Source organism: Tribolium castaneum, chromosome 1 (assembly GCF_031307605.1).
Source record: "Tribolium castaneum strain GA2 chromosome 1, icTriCast1.1, whole genome shotgun sequence".
NCBI classification, from domain to species: domain Eukaryota; kingdom Metazoa; phylum Arthropoda; class Insecta; order Coleoptera; family Tenebrionidae; genus Tribolium; species Tribolium castaneum.
Window position 1 is genome coordinate 27,252,944 of NC_087394.1, and position 17,931 is coordinate 27,270,874.

Here is a 17,931-nt window from a genome sequence, read left to right on the forward strand (position 1 = left end):
TGTAGGGACTGTGATGAAGATCTAATGCGGGAATTATTATTTTGTTCCTTTCGCGACTGGTTATATTGTAATTTACGACACTCGTTAATTAAATGACCATTGTTCTTGCAGTAATTACAGAATTTTCTTTGAAAATCATTGTTAGATCTTGGCTGGATTTTAGAGGAAGAATTATTATTATGGAAATTGTTACGATTAAATTTTGAGGAATTACTGGTACTTGGAGAATTGATATGTGTGTGATTCTGAATTCGGTGAACATTATTAAAATTTTTGTTCTGGTTGTGTTGTTGATTTTTGTTCCGACAATTAAATGAATTATGACCCGATTTGTTACAATAATTACAAAATCTACTTGACGAATTATTATTTACGTTTTGATATTTATGAATTTCGTATTTGGATTTAAGTTCCTGTTCCTCGTTAATCGCGATCGAGATTGCTTTTTCTAATGTATCCGGTTTTTGAGCTTTAACTAAAATTGACAAATCTTTATTTAATCCCGTGATAAAAACGTTCAAAGCTTCATTTTGCAGTAAATCAATGTTTCCGTTGCGTACTTCTTCGGTTAAATTGTCACTTAACGAATTTATTAATTTTACGTAGCATGTTTCTACACGATTTGAAAAAGAAACGACACTTTCATTGTGATTTTGCCGACAGGAATTTAACTCCAATTGCCATTGACCAACTGTACGTTTATCTGAATACAAATCTAGTAAATGTTTCTTTAATTGTTTCCAATTTGTAAATTCTCTATTACGTGTTAAAGTTCTCGCGTTATGCGTTAATTTGGTTTTAATAATTGAAAGTAAAAGTGGTTGATTTGCAACTCCAACAAGATTATGAGCTTGATCACAATTATCTATAAATTCGAACAACATTGATTTGGTTCCATCAAACTTAATTAACATTTTTTCTGCTAACTCTAGTGAAATCGACATGTTGGTGAGATTTAAGTTAGGGTTAATTAAATTACTAGATGATTGAATACTTAAATTATTGAGGCTACTTTGATCCGAATTGGGCGTAACGGAATCAATCGTGTTAGTTTCTTCTGAACCGATTGAATGTGGATTAGACGCGGTAGCTCCTTCTAAATTCGTCGTAGCTTCCTTTTTGTGTTTTGACATAGATCTCGTTGTTGGCATCAAACAAATAAATTCACTTACACAAGGGAAGATAACTGCTGGAATCCCATTATGTTACACTGGACCACACGATTTTCGAAAACCTTCACGTCTGGGGTTGAATATCGCCGTTTGTCACCTATGGTAGCGACGATGCAGCAGGTAGCACGAATACACGAACCTTGAAGACCTGGATGTTGCACCACTGGATGATGGACGATAGCCCAAATCGAAGTTTCCCAAACTTGCTGATTGAAATTTCAAATTGAATTTGAAATAAATTTTCCAACCGCACTATTACGATCCCACTTCTGACACCAATTTTGTGATGGTCCGGTGATGGGAAAGAGAAACTCCAGCACTTTACTTCTAACTACTACTATAATTTATTAAAACTTGGAATTGACATTAGGTCGTACAGTAACAACTAACTTATTCTGACTGCCCTATAACATAAAAATGATTTCTTATATATAGAGGGATGAAAGGCGATAAGCGGAAGAATGTACAAATAAAAGTGGACTCGAGATAGTAAAGTAATTAGGTACAAAGTTGAACATGCCGGATGTAGATGATACAAATTAAATTTAAGACGTTTGCTAATGATAATGAAAGATGTTTACTAATGATAATGATAATTATAACGTTAAAGGGATATTTATAATGGGTACATTACACAATGTCTAATTGAAAAAAAAACTTCTCTGGTCAAAGTAAAACAACTCTTTAGTTCTCTGTCAAAACTCAAAGTAAATCAAAGGCCGTTTCATTGTTTGATTTCAAAACAATCCTTGATCCAAAAATGCGAAACCTATTTGTTTTCGCTCGCCTTCCTCGAAATTTCTCTTGCATTGATGAAGCAATTAGTTTTTCCGTGGCTCGATTACAATAAAAAACTCTTCTCGTTTAAAAGCGATAAGTAAATATGTCAGCTCGTGCATATTTTCGGAAGCTACAGAACTGATAGCTAACACAAGGCCGTCTGTTGAGAGATGTAAACAATGTCTTTAAGATATTTTTTGCTATTCTGAATTTCGTGATTTACAACATCCGCTCCGAAAACTGAAATTTTGCTTTCAATACGAAAGCGCGTCAAAATTTCCGAAAATTCGACCGATAAAATTAGAAGCGAGGCAGCAATGTGTGGTATATCACGACGACACCAACACCATCCCAAGAATCATTTCCGTATTTATTTGTTCAAGCGGCTACAGCACAGCTCGTATCCATAAAACCGCTGGTGAACCGATTTTGGCCCGAAATTGGGCTTTTGACGATCACTTTTTGCCAGTGCCATCATGATAATAACCAGCATAAACAGAGATACGGCAAGTGGGTGACAGACATGGCTTCTAAGTGATCCATCCGGAATCCTAAATACCTACATGAAGGGTTCCATACTGTAAACTGTTAGAGACTTATTGTAAACAGATTCTGCGCCGCTAATTTATTACTGTCTTTATTGTTTCCCGTCATATTAACAGTTAACACGGCACTAAAATCGACCATACCTTCGTTTTTTTTGCAAATTGTAAGCGAGATCTGCGGCAAATGGACGTAAACAGCGCCGGATCCGGCGATAAAACCGTGAAATTTATAGAGTAATCTTCGACACCTTGGAATCTGATATAATAAAACCTTAACATCGTAAACAAAATTTAAGTCGGGATTCACGGCTTCCTGTTCATCGTTTAACGGTTCCTGCACCAATAAAGTAATCTGTAAATCGCATCTATCATCGGAAGTTTATTTAAGTTTCCTCCACACTGATTCATACGTCTGGTTTCTTTAAAATTTTTACTAATTAATTTTAAATGGCTATTTAAAACCGGGGTGAAGAAAAGGCGCTGCCAGCGAAATCTCAAATACCGATTTCAATTTAGAAGTTACTCTTTAAAATTCTCTGTTGTCTAGTTTGTGAGATCAAAGAAATTTTTCAAAGGTACCTAAATTAAAACTGTGGTTTCAACAAACAGACTGAAAGCTTAGGGTTAATAAAAGCTCCACCCACATTTATCATTTCTGCTTTGATTCATACCTGTTACGTCAAAACCACAATGTGTATAAGCGCGGATTTCGTAACCAGGAAGTGTGAGTAAAATTTTTAGTTTGTGTGAGTATATGAAGACAATTTGTATACTTTAAGGGCAACTAATGAATGGTTGGCACTCACAAATTTTTTATAATAAATATATGAATTTTAGTTGAAAAAAAGACGAAAAAGCTCTTGTAACACATTCTTTGCGTTTCAAACCAATTAATCTTTAAAAAAGCAAGAACTCAAATTTACCAGGATAAATGTATAAAACATTTCGTCAACTTACCTTTTCGCTGCTTTTGAGCAGTTTTATTTAAACTTTGATAAAAATATTCTTGTACTCGTATTTATTTGTAATTTCTTGTGCTAATATTTTACTACTTATTATGGCATTTTTCCGATTTTCTTCCTTAACGAAATGTGGAATTTTTTGGCTCAGTTTTAACAGAAATTCTTTTTTGATATAGAGATTTAGTGACGACTATAAGTAAAAAGTGACAGGTTTTTTCCTTAGAAAAATAAATTCCTTAAATTAATTTAATGTTTTTTACAGTCAAAATCTAGGTAGATTTTTGTCATCTTTCTAATTATTTCTAATTTATTAGACATCTTAATTTTTTCTGTTATTCTTGGGACTTCCTGCATATTTTACAACTCACTAAAGTGAATTTAATTCTTTACTCAGTTTATATTTATCTGGAAAGTTTCACAAATTTTTCTCCTCTTAAGCTATAAGTTATTGGTTTTGGTAGGTTTTTATTATTTTTTTTTGGAGGTTCTGTATCTTTTTCAACAGGATTTGAATTTTGTTTTCAAATCATTTTGATCTGGAAGAAAATAATTCACAATTTTTCATTCTCTGATGGGAGTACAATAAGTGATAAAAGGAGGTGGGATCAGGCAAAAATTAATAGAAAACATGAAACAGTACATTTATTTCTTTTTTATTATCTACACTACCAAAAAATACTAAAATCCATAATGTGGAATCTCTTGACTCACATTTAACATAGATACTACTTTTATACAGAGCAGTAAAGAATAAATTTGTCGAAAAATAATAATTTTGAGAGCAATCACTAATCTAACTGAAATATTTAAATTTTTTTACAGTATAAAATTGATAGGAATTTTCGTAATATTTGCTAAATTGTAGGCTGTTACTTCTTGATATATTTTCTGTTATTTTTTTTATTTAAATTTATCGCCCTCAGTAAAGTTTCACAATTTTCCTTCTGTTATAGCTCTAAAGTTCTGGTAACATACTTAAGGAAGAAATGAATAATTTTTTGTTGGTAACATTTTAAGCCTTTTTTTTAATATCTGATCTTAGATTATAAACACTATTTTAAAACACGCTTATCATAGCAACGTATTTTAAATTAAAATGTTCCAGCAAAAAAAAATTAATAACACTCATACAAAAACGTTTAAAGTTCTCGGGTGACTCGCATACGCTCGTTGCATAATGATAGTCCTTGAAATTTAAACTTGTATTTTCGCTCTCGTATTATTAATATTTAATAATAATAATTATTAATAGCTATAATTAATTTTTACCAAAACTGGGCATAAAAGTATATATTTTGTTATTAATTTGTATAGACAACTTTAACACTCATTGCAAGTCTAAGGGTCGGTTTATAGAAATCTTTGTTAAAATTTAATTCGTTGTTAAAAGTTAACAACGCGAATGGACCAACTAAATTGCTTCAGTTTGGTCACATGACCATTTAAGCACCCATTTAACTGCCTACTGTTCTATGATTCATGTATAAGGTGTCAAGATTTCCAAAATTAAAATGCAAAAAATCTAAACTCTACTTCAAATACCTAATATTACCAAGGGTATTCCATAAAAATTTAGGATGGTTTTTCAGTAAAACCTCTTTTAACGGACATCTCCGAATAACGGACACCTGTTCACAATGGACATTTTTGTAGGAAATTAAAATTTCCAACCTCCCATTAGTGAACACTTCTCCTACACCGGACAATTAACGATTCCCCATAGGTGTCCGTTGATGAGAGGTTTTACTGTAACTACTTGTTTTTTGAAAACTTGTATTTGTACTTGTAATCTAACTAAGCTGAGAGTGATCTTTTCTCTAAGATTTCTGAGATATTTTCTATCTACATATTCTTCAGTAGAATTTGAATTTTGTATTAAATTAACAATTAATTAATTAACAATTTTTCGTTTCTAATGGGACTAGAATAGGTAGGACCTAAGCGATGAAAGGAGGTGGGTCATAATGTCATAATGCGAGTAAATTGATATAAATAATAAAAACCAAAATCCATCACTACTGTTTTACAAAAAGAAGTTATATTATATCTTCAAATTTTAAATTTCTAATCAGTCTATGTACTTGTAAGTATTACAGGGTTTGCACCGACAAAAGGACAGAAACAAGACAGTTTTTTCTGTTTTCTTTCCAACAATTTTTTAAATTCCAACAAATTGTGTGTAGTTTCTACAAAATTAATACCTACTGAAATTTAATAAATTAAACTGAAACAACCGAAATTGCACATTTTTTACACCCCACAAATAAGTAAGCACTTTGTAGTCTAAAAATATTAAAAATATCATTCTCTTTAGAGATAACTTGCTTTCTGGCTTTGCTGAATTGGAAAAATTGCAACTTCAGTTAGTATATGGTTAAAATCCATTTTATTGATAGATGGGAACTAATTTTTTGCTTTTGCCGTTACTTTGACCGCTTCAAGTGTAAATAACTGGAAATTTTTGAACAATAAATCTGTTCATTTCCAGTGGAGCATCAGCTACCTATTTCCACTTTACGACCTTTCAGTCTATCAATAAAGCTTAATTATCTGCTCAATCGCAAACCAACTCGAATCCATCAGCAGCTCCAATTAAGTACAGAAATCGATTTGCGAAGCTAAACGACTTTTGAAACCCGCGGTGTGTGAAAGAAGCCTCTTGAACCGAATCTGAATCAGCAGCAAAGATAAAAAGACGCAATAAAAAATAATAAATAAATCGTTGGCATCACATGTAAGTGATGCAGACGGCGGCGGCGGCTGCAGCTGAACCCCAATCCCTACCTTTGCGTTCGAAATTGTTTATTATTCCAAAGCTGGGGTCAGATGAGTTACGCCGCGACATCCTGGGTGGCCTGCCGCAAAATGAGATATATTTTGTTTAAAGTCGGAGATTAAAGCCGGCTATGAAGCCGACTCGTGGTTTGTTAATAAACTTTCTTATGCTTTCTTAATTGATGTCTTTGAAAATTTCTAAAACTGTCCTCCTGGCTTGAAGTTCGTGCAGATTCAGGCCGTAAAATTTTTTTCTCCCTTGGAACAGACACAGAGTCTCTTTTATTTCCAAGTTCTTGAGAAAATTTGCCTCGGTTTTATGTGCGTACGGTCTTCACACATGGGTAAAAATAGGCCAGCTATAACAATTTTAACATGTAATAAAAATTTTATTTCGCAGTATCCCAGCAATCATGTGTCGGGGCCCATAAAGACACAAAATTTTCGTCAAAAGGGGTCAAATGCTTTGTGAAATGTTGACAGAAAGGGCCATGTGTAGGCATTCGGACTTAAACAGACAAGTGTAGGTTTACTGGCGCTCTTTCAACCACCCATGGAGGGGTTGACCGGCTTATCGTTAAGTCGTTTGTAAAAGGAGTGGCAATATTGTGATTGACTGTTGGCGCCACGCTAGCTTGCTAAAACGATGAAATACGACACCCTTGAGGGATGTTACAGCACACGTTGTCTACTTTATCGCTCTGTCGATGACAAACGGGAACAGATATGGCCAGAAAAGGCTTCTGTTCTCTTTGAAAACACCCTTTAGCTCTCAAGGGTTTAACTGCGACTTTTTTGCGATGCAAAATTTGCTTCCAACAGCTAGCTTTTTGTTTTGTCATCACTTACTAGTTGTTCGGAATATTTTTATTAATATTAATTTTATTGATATAGGTGAAAACGAGCGTTTTTTTATAAAAAAAATATGACACTACCTTGTTCTTCAAAATGCGAATCGCATTCGAAATTCTGAAAGTTAGCTTTTTGATCTATTTTTGGAAACTTTCCGAAAAGTGCAAAAAAGTGAATTGGTTTATTTTAAGATTTTTGATTTTTTCAATAATTTTTGTCGAGTCAATTTCCGGTACCACGAATGCGTATCTATCAATAACTCCGGAACTATTAGCTTTAATCCCATTAATAATTGTATTATTATTGGAAAGCAAAAATAGGTAAAATTTAAATGAGTTGATAACTTAAAAACTATCTATTATAAAAATTTTGCAATTTGCTTGTTGCCGATTGATTCCACGGATCATTCTACATAAGTTTACTTAGTTTTGCCGTAAATGAGAAAATAAACAAATTGTCAATTTTCTAAATTTGCTAAAAAATATTAATAAACTAAGTAAATAATTCTCATTTTCTAAGTAAATTATTAATCTAAATGCTAAGTGGTAAAGTATTTTTAAAAAAGATTTGCTAAGAAAAAATAATGATGCTACTTATTATAAAACATTATACCTGTACCTAGGTATATTTATCACCCACTAGCTAAGCTAAATATTTGATATGCTAGACATGGACTAAAAATAATTTTTCACGTAAAGATCCTATAGTTTGTTTTCACTTAGCGTATTATTGTTTACGATTTATACTTAGGAAGTGTAAATTTGAATTTAATTTTTTCCCTCTGTAAAATTGCCAACAATTTTGAAAGTGTAGGTATATCAAAATCGTTTGAAACCCATACAAATAAAAGTAAAATAAATAAAATCTTCTCCTAGCTCATTTAGTGTCGTTGTAATCATAATCAGCGTTTGAAAATTTAATTGAAAACCGTATTGACATTTTTTTCTTAGTTCCAATTTGGAAATAAAATTAACTAGACGCCCTCTGGTGATGACTTTTGAACTATGTCGAAAACAGTAAAGAAATTTTCGTAATGCCACATTTAACTGACATTTAATGAATTGTTCAACAATTTTGCGTGTATAGTGTTAATTACTTACAATAGAAAGAATTACTTTAAAAGTACGTGGTGGTAAATATTAGCGTTGACTTTGGTTCTGTAGTTTTTCGTGGTATAAAGTGTTTATTGTTGGAACTTGAAAGTGGATAAAAAGTGAAAAATATTTAAATTTTGATTACAAAGTGTTATCAAACAGTTGTCTAATTAAAGATTATAAGTAATGGATCACAGCGAACACAAAGTTTGGCTCAAGAAACCAATAAATTAGTGAAGTGTTATGAATTTTAGGTTAGAATTTTCCACTGAAAAAATCATGAAATGCTGCGGTAAATCTACAAAACTGCAATAAAGATTAACAACTGCTGATACATTTAAACGTAAATTATGCCAAAAGGTAGACTTTTCAATGTCTTTGTAATAATTTTCCAATAAAGAAAGTGAACCAAACAGTCATTCGTTATTCGTGATTTCCTCGTCATCTCCCATTTGTCAACATAAGTTTCTTGCATCAAAGATGCAATAATCATTCCGCATAGGCAATGTAATAATTGTGAAGCCCCAAAATTCGTACATCGCTCAAAACATCCGAATAAACATTTTCCCGCCATTTATGGTTACTGTTTTCGACCTAGCTCAGTGGCGCCCCCAACGGTAATTTTACTTCCGAATAGTTTCACCGTATATAAGTGACACTGGAAAACTGGAAAAAGTTAAAATTTCAAAATATTGTGTGGGTTTTAAGGACTTGTTAAATTTTTATTTTAAGTCGACGTTTCGGGTTTATCTTAATTCTTAACGTCTTAACTCGAAATGTCGACTTAAAATTAAAAAAAATTAATAAAAAAAAGTTCGGTTTTCTTCAATTAACCCCCTATTTTAACCTCAATAATTATCACGGACGATTAGTCAGTCAAAATATGCCAAGTTTGGGTTTTTCTTGAAAACTATAGGATCTAGAACAACAACGAAAAAAGCATCGAAATGCTCTTAAAATTAGGTATTTATTTTTTCGTGGAAACGCGCATAAAACTAAAAGTCCTAGAACAAAGAACGAAACGGTTTGCTCATGCGAATTCTGCGGTTCATTTTACGTATTATACTAGTATTTTTTTACAATTGAATGTTTTAAATTTTTGATTGAAATTATATTTAGGAATATATTATATTTAGGTATATCCCCTTTTTGGTTCATAGAAGAATTTTGTAACAGCGCATTCATATTTTTTGGAGTGAAATAATGCACATATTGAGAGTTTCTGTACAAGAGATGAATCCTAGCGATAACTTTTGGGCCAAGAAACCCACCAGAAACTTTCAATTTGTGCTCCATTTCACTCCAATAATACCTAATGGCATTTCACAGAGGCGGTTTAGTTTTTGGCTTAAATTCGTAGCTAGTTTTTTGCAAACTTAATTGGCGCAGTCAGTAGAATTTATTGTAAGTAAGTATTTTGTGCGTCACTTTCATGTTAAGATTCGTACGTTTAAAGTTTAATTTGTAACTTTAAGAGCTTGCGAGTGGAAAGGTTTAGAAATATTTTTTCAAAATTTCTTAAGGTTAAAGGGGAACATGTTTTAGTGAGTTTCTAAGCCAAAAGATGGCCCTTAATTTATTTTCCTATTATTTTTTTAACCATTCACCTTTTTCTCAAACAATAAAAGGTTTTTTTATTTTCTGACTTATTTAAAAAAAAATAATTATAATGTAATATAATTAATATTATTTATAATTATTATATACTTATATAATAATTATTATATAATTAATATAATTTAAGTGATAGTTACCTAAAGGTCATTTCACTAAGGCAGTTAGTTTTTCTCTAAAAAAATCGTATCTCGAAAACTAAGGGCCGGTTTACACAACGTTTTAAACGCAATTAAACTATATTTCGCGATTAATTTGAGTTTTGCTAATGCAACTTATTTCGAATTAGTTTAATTTTAAATTAAATTTTAATTCCGCTTTCCGTAAACCTACCCCTTACAGTTCTAGAGCAAAACAGTTTATTACCTATTTCAACGAATTCTACGATTCATTTTACGTAAAATAATTTTATTTTTTTTTTATTTTATTTTTTTTAATTTAATTTTTTGTTTTTGGCTAAAATTACAGCGACCACTGACTATTCCACATTAGATTTTTAATTTCTCTTGACAAATATCACAGTTCCTAAATGCAGCATTAGCATAGATATTAGATAACCAGTTTTCTTTCTAATTTTTAGACTACCTTATAGTAAAGGAATTGTGGTTTAAAATTAATTAATCCAAATTTGTAATCTCGTATATCTCGTATTTTTCTATCAGAGTTACAAATATTTTTCAATTGCAATAACACACCATATAAAAATCTTTACGATTGAACTTTACTTTTGGTGTAATTTTGCGGAAATTGTATATTTCCTTTCGGCATAAACTTTCTAAAAAGGACGCTTTCTAATCTGGCGAACATTTGTGTCACTAACCATAAAAATACATTTTTATTGTAAAGTTGTTTACATTATACCTAACGGCAGGGGAAAGATCCTCGTGTACAAAGGTGTTGAAACAATAACGATGCTACTACACTGATACTAAACAAAACACAGTAATGAAAACACAATAAATTTGCGCTAATCGAAACAAAATTAGTAAAAATTGAGATTCTATACGTTTAGACGTAGGTAGGTACACGTGTTGCTTTAGCACCTAAGTGAGAAAATTATGTTTCTCCAAATAACATTTTACCGTCTAAAAATAAGACGGAGATTATTTGGAAACATGCACCTATCATAGGAAATGCAAAAACTTCCACAAACTTATATAGAAAAATCCTGACTTCAACAGGGAAAGAAACAAGCAAAAAATTAAAATGGCAGTAGGTACCTACCTATGTAGTATATAGGAGGGACATAATATTTTCCTGAAGATTTTTAAGAAAGAATTACAATGTTTTTTACAATTAAGCAACAAATAAAATTGAATTAGATACCTACTGTTCTGAAGGGTAAAAATTTTAGTGGGAAATGTTGCATGTTTGAATTCTTTTAGAAAATAATTTTTTGGTGGTTTGTGGTATGCACACATGTTAAAAAATTGAGTTGCTTTGAGGAGAATATTGCTTATTTTATTTTCTACTCGAGTTTGCACTTTCACAAGGTTAAAAGCCGCCATGAATGTGGGAGGAGTGATCAGTAGAGAAGTGGGGAAAGTTGTTCTAGCACGAGATAGGCTATTTCCAACAGGTAATAAACAGACGCGTTACCTGCTTTACAGCAACCATGTTTGTTACATTTAGCTTCTTACGCCATTAACTAAAAACGATATTTATACTTTGGCACACTCATTTTATTGTTTATACTCAACCTAAGCACTTTAGATAGGTACATTTATGCTAAAATAAATTGAAAAATAAAATAAAGTGACTAAAATTAGACTCCTGAAAAATAAACAAAATGGTGATCGAGATCGAGAAAATGTATCGTCTAGGAAGCTGTGAAATGGTTTGTGTGAAAATAAATTTATATTGAAAGAAACAAAGTCAAGTCTTGTTTTTTGGACTTATATTTTACCAAAGTTTAAAAATTCCTAACTCATTCCTCTGGTTTTTTACTCCGTGTTGCTATTCCTGCCACCACATGCGTGGTCTGTGGTAAACAGCCGTAACTAATAAAATATGCTTTATGAACATACCATAACAAATATTTTTATTTTTTTACACATCATTTTCTCTACACCCATGTGATTTGTCTGCGTGTGTGCATCATATTATTAGAGGAAACACCCATATGTCAGCAAGCTCCGCCTCTTTCTCCGACGCCCACTATGTTTTATGTACAGATTTATATCCGTTTTATGGCAGCTGCTACGACTAATTACTGATTACGCCAAGCATGACTTTCTTTCCACAGTTGACTTCATTTATGACGCCGGTTTATGATTCGGCATTTTTCTTTGGATTAAAGTAACGACGGATGTAATGGTGGATTTCGCTCAACCAAACGTGATTTTAGAAAGAACATTCCTGCAATAATTATACCTTTTCATTTTTATATATAGTCTAGTTTTCTAATTTTTGCTCGATGATGAACTGATGACAGAAAAACATAAAAAACAATTATATTACTTTAAAGTTGTAATTTAATTATCTAGGTTTTTTTTGCAAACTTAATTGGCACAGTCGGTAGGATTTGTTGAACTATTTTATAGCGCCACCTTTACTTCGAAATTGAAAAGTTTAGGTCACGTTTAGTGTGTAACAAACCCTGAAAAACATGAAACTGATGTTCAAAAGAAAATAACAAGTTTTTCAAATTTAATAACTTGATGCAATAATGGGGATAATGACCACTATACTTTCAATAAAGCGCAATAATTTTGCTTCTAGCGTATGTCGTTAATATGTACCTACAGTAGTTTGATAAGAAATTAAAATTCCAAAAATGTAGGAAGTAGAAAAAGTTTTATCATATTGATACTATTTTAATAGAAGTTTGAACAACACATTATTGACGAAAATGTGAAAAATTTTAATTACATATGAAATTTTTTAAACAAAACACAAATTCTCCATAACTTTCGACTATTCATCACAGGTTTCTAAAAAAGTGATTAAACCGTCTGGAAATGTACTAAAATAATTTATGCTTTGCAAGTTACTCGCTGAAATATCGTTTTGATTGGTCGAAAAGTACTAAAATGATCAAGCAATTTGATTATAGCTTATACTTTAATGTGTTTATAATAAATCAGCGTTAAAAGTCGGTAAACACAGTCAAGTTCAAGTTAAATATGTAATTAAAAACGAATTAACACTACCTACAAGGTACCAACGTAAAATGGCGGAAAATGTACAGAGTGACCATAAAAATATGAAAAACTTTTTTGTTGCCAATTTATTCTAAGTTTGTCATTAAGGAATTTTTTTCTACGAATATTTATTTATTTGTACATTATAAAGTACCTATTGATGAGTTTTGTTGTTTGTTTCTTTTTTATTGCACTTTCTCTCTAATACCTCTATCTAAAACTTTTAAGGTAAGACTATCTGACCAATTTTAGGTCTTCTACAGAAAGCTACTTTATTATAAAAGCAAGTATTTGAATCATAAATCCATAAATTTCTACTTTTAAAATATTATGTACTAAATTTATCCAAACATTTAAAAAAAATAGTTTTTTCGACTGGATAGTTATCTTGTACAATAAAATTTTAGTGTGAACTGTACCTACTCCTATTAATTCAAATTTCGCTTAATAACTAGTTCATTTGTAAAAAAAATAGGTATGCAACAAAAAGTGGGTACATTTTTGATAATTTTTATTCATTAAAAAATTTGATTTCATTGGCGTGCTGTTCTACTACAAAGTGGGGCAAAAGTAATGTAATAATGTGATTGTTCCATAATTTTTGCAAATAGCCTCAAATCTTATTGTGCTTTGACACTTATGTTGTTAAAAAATAGAGAATTAGTTGTCAATAAGCAATACAGCCCTGAAGAACGCTGAATTAAACTCAGAAGGTGGTCATTTGATCGATATCATTTTTTCAACTTATCATCAATTTATCGTTTTATAATCTTTCCGAGAAAACAAAATAATTTTTTTTCATTTCTAACAAAATGGCAGCCAATTTACATTGTAACATAAGGTACTTTTGCTCTACTTACTACAGCTTCGTATTTGTAGCTTTCTTATTATCTGCTAACGGATTTAGCTTCTTCAAGTTTTTCTTTTATTTATTTGAATAAGTATTTTAATTTGACTTTTGTTATTTATTAACTTCACTCGATTTTGGAGGCAAAACTGTAGGTACCTGCTTTCTTTCCAATTTTTTCTTGGAAACCTTGATATTTTCCAAATACTTGTTACGGTTTCTCTCTGTATAGCACTGTTGAAGTAAGAAAACTTGACCGATTCTAAGCTACTTTATTAAAGCAATCATAAGGTGACATCATAAGGTGGAATTATAAAGTGATTTTAAACCGAATATTCTGTAATGAAACCGTTAAAATTTTGAGAGCGTTAATCGTTGTTGCTATAGCAATAAACAATAAAATTGCTAGATTTGCGTTTTTAAACAGTGTTAAATTATAACAGCCCATTAAAAAGTTACAAAATAATGTCTCTAATTTGCAAGTTTAAAATCACTAATTATGTAATAAGTAAGTTATGATCAAATGTTTAGGTTTTAGCCTCATTAATTTAATCTGTAATTAAGTGCACGATTAACCGATCACGTGAATAAATTGAAGCAATTTGGTTGGTCCATTCGCGCTGTTAACTTTTAACAACGAATTAAATTTTAATAGAGTTTTGTGTAAACCAGCCCTTAGCTTTTTAGATGTAATTTATTCTATCTACAGTACATGCTTGATTATTATGTGAAATAATGTGAATTTGACTTATTCTGGTTAACTCAAACTCCGCTTAATTCAGAGTTTATTTGTTAAAAAAAATGGTATGAGAACAAAAAGATTATTTTTAATAGTTTTTATTTATATTAAAAAATCTATTTTTAGATAAATTTTGCTCTCACTGGGAAATTTTTGAAAAATTCTAGGTACTTATGGAGCACCTATCTAATTATAATGAGAATCACGTCAGCAAATGAAGTTACTCATAACATTCGTCAAATAACTGAAAATAAAAATTGAAAAAGGATAATGATTGTGATCTCAGGGGGCTAAATTTTTCGATCTTGATTTTGAGTGGACCACACCACTTCAGCGAAATCTGCCTTCTTGGAAGTGATTGTTCCCTCTTTCGTGTTCTAAGTAGTAAAAAACGCTGTCTTCGCCGAGCCTTGATGTCTTGCTACATCTCGCTATCTGTCCGTGTTGCGGGGCTCGGTGGGGACATCCCACACACACATCCACATGCACCAAGACCCGCCTGAATTAGTTTCCTCGCTCGAGTCTCGATCGACGTGCATCACTATCGAAATCGCGGTTTCGTCGGGGCTTTCAGAGCACGACTGACCGTCTACGTGTCCGCACCTCGACCATTTTAATATCACTGAAATTTACTGCTCCGACATTTGTATATAAAACGCGTAAATTGTGTACGATTTCGTCGCGTGTTTGTATATAAACTGTGTATACAATATTTGTGTATACAACTCGTTACGAGTATCAAATGTTTGTAATATAAAGACGGAGATTAAATTGTTTAGTTTACCGCGTAAATGTTTAAAGTATGATGAAGGAGCAACAGTTGTCTGAAGTGAGCGGCTCTAACCAACTCGCTCCGGTGCTCCACCAGAGCATCAACATCCAGCAGCACCTACACCACCTGCACCTGCACCAGAACCACACCAGTGTCATTCTACCCAATGAGCAAACGCAGCAACACCCGGAGTCCACCGCTCCGGACGACAAGCCCTCCAGCTCCGACAAGAAGTCCGGGATCCGGAGGCAGGAGAAACCGCCCTATTCCTACATCGCGCTCATCGTCATGGCCATACAACACTCGCCCACCAAACGGCTCACGCTCAGCGAGATCTACTCTTTCCTCCAGCAGAGGTTTCCGTTTTTCCGAGGATCTTACCAAGGATGGAAAAACTCGGTCCGACACAACTTGTCCCTCAACGAGTGTTTTATCAAGGTTGGTCAAGCCTTCTACTTTAACTATTAGGAATAATTTCTTGTTCTTGTAATGAATTGTGCTTTCAAATAAAAAACAAGCGTTTAAACCCGGGGGCTTATCTAACGGGTGACGCCCCAAAATTTCAATGTACTCGTATTTTAAAATTAAGTTGGTGTAACTAGGTTTCTTCTTCTTCTTCTTCTTCTTCTATTATCGGAGGAGATTGTAAGGGAAAAGCAAGGAATGTGAATTTAATACATTCTGTAAGTCTTATAAAAGCATATTTTTTCTGTATATCACTCAGAAACCAGCGTTTGGTATTAAAAGTGCATTTTTTTTCTGTCTACGTGAATTTTTTCAGAATTTTGCAACAGTTCCTTATTCCTAACAAAATTAATTAGGTAATTAATATTGAGTGGCTAAAAAATATTCTTTTATTATTTCTAATGACATTCTGATACAAACCATGCTTGAACCTTATTTTGTGTAAAAATTACGTTAAAGAAATGTCGATAGCCTGAATTTTTTTTACATTTTGTAGCTCGTATTTAGATTTAATTTGACCTTACTTAAGTAAATGGCAACTGAGTTCAAATTAGTTACTTTGCAAAACTCAAATTTAATCGCGAATTTTTGCACAAAAAAATTACATATACCTATGTATCGCTTCGTTTGTTTTAGAATGTCATTTGATATATTAAAAAAGTAATTTTTATACAGGTTGCTCAAAAAACGATGCACCAACTCAAGGATATTTTTTTTTTATTCAAAAAGCTAGACTGACAGTAAATTTATAAATATTTATTCATTATGTTCTGTAACAACAATGATTTATTAGTGTAAATCATTAAAATATTAAAAAATAATGCGACGTGATGTTATCTACAAAATAAGTTTGTAACAAGCGTCTAAAAAAGAATTACTTGGGCCTAAGCTGGCCTTAGCTTAGACACACTAGAAAATTATACTTTTTTATACTTAGTGCTCTATTAAATTTTTTAAAATTTGACTTTAGGATTTTCTTTAAGATTGTTTTTCGTAATTTAGGGGAGGGTGGGGTATAATGATTTCTCTAAGAACAGTTTGTGAGAAGAGTACATGTCTAAAAATTTTCGACTTTTAGTAAAAGAAATATACTTTTATAATCATTTTTGCATGGTTGCGAAAGTTAAATTGTTAAAGTTCTTTAATAACGAAGAACAAATGCATCATGCTCACAGGACTAGAGGATCATTTTATCCCTAATCTGGAGTTAAATTATCTTTTGAAATAATAAGAATAATACCAGTTAAAGCATACCTAAGCCCTTTTAAGATATTTTTTTAGTAAAGTTTGTACAAATACCAAAAAAGTAAGTAATTGCTTTTCCAATTAAAAAATAATGTGACGTGAAGATATTAACAACATAAGTTTGTAGCAAGTGTCTAAAAAATTACTTGGATCTAAGCTGGCCTAAGCCAAGAATATACCTAGAAAGTTATACTTTTTTATGCCTAGTGCTCCATTAGATCTTTTAAAATTTGACTTTAGGAATCCTTTCAAGATTTTTTTTGTTATCTAGGGAAGGGTGGGGTATATTGATCTCTCTAAGAACAGTTTGTGAAAAGAGTACATAATGTGATAGATTTTTCGACGTTTAGTAAAAGAAATATTCTTTTATAATTACTTTTGCATGGTCGCCAAAGTTAAATTGTTAAAGGTCTTTAATAACGAAGAACAAATATCATTTTTATCCCTGACTGGAAGGTAAAATGATCTTTTAAATTAATAGTAAAAATAATACCATCTAAAGCATACTTAAGCCCTTTTAAGATAAAATTTCTAGTAAAGTTTGTACAAATACCAAAACAAGTAAGTAATTGGTTCTACAATAACAATTAGCAATTTTTTTAGAAACTCAAAAACTTTGGTAGGTATAAATAAATAAATACAACAAACAGAGCAAACTAAAATTCAGTGTGGCGTTTAATACATGCTTCTCAACAAAGTATCGTATGCCACTGAGTTGGAGCATCAGTATTTTTATACAGACTGCGCAAAATGATTGTTCGTCAAATCGTTTATAAAATTCAAATTTCTTGTTAGCTTCAATTTTTTTTGGTAGTTAAGCATTTTTTACTTTTTTGTATATTTCACCAAGGTTTTTTAATTCTAGGGTTGGCCTTGTTTGTGCTTTTTCTGAGTTCTATCGTTTTTACGTCACTTATGACGGCATT

At 31.7% G+C, this 17,931-nt stretch overlaps 1 protein-coding gene across 2 annotated transcripts in view; it reads left to right on the top strand.

The window, feature by feature from the left end:
* Positions 1 to 17,931, top strand: part of LOC100142613 (forkhead box protein F1) — a 92,639-nt gene that overhangs the window by 70,159 nt on the left and 4,549 nt on the right. The window contains exon 2 of one of the 2 annotated variants that reach the window (XM_064355788.1): positions 15,325 to 15,733. In XM_064355788.1, the coding sequence (XP_064211858.1) occupies positions 15,326 to 15,733 (408 nt within the window). In that variant the 5' untranslated portion in view covers position 15,325. Of the gene's footprint in view, positions 1 to 14,798; positions 15,734 to 17,931 lie in introns of those variants that run through there. The other variant, XM_008194016.3, reaches the window with a different exon arrangement.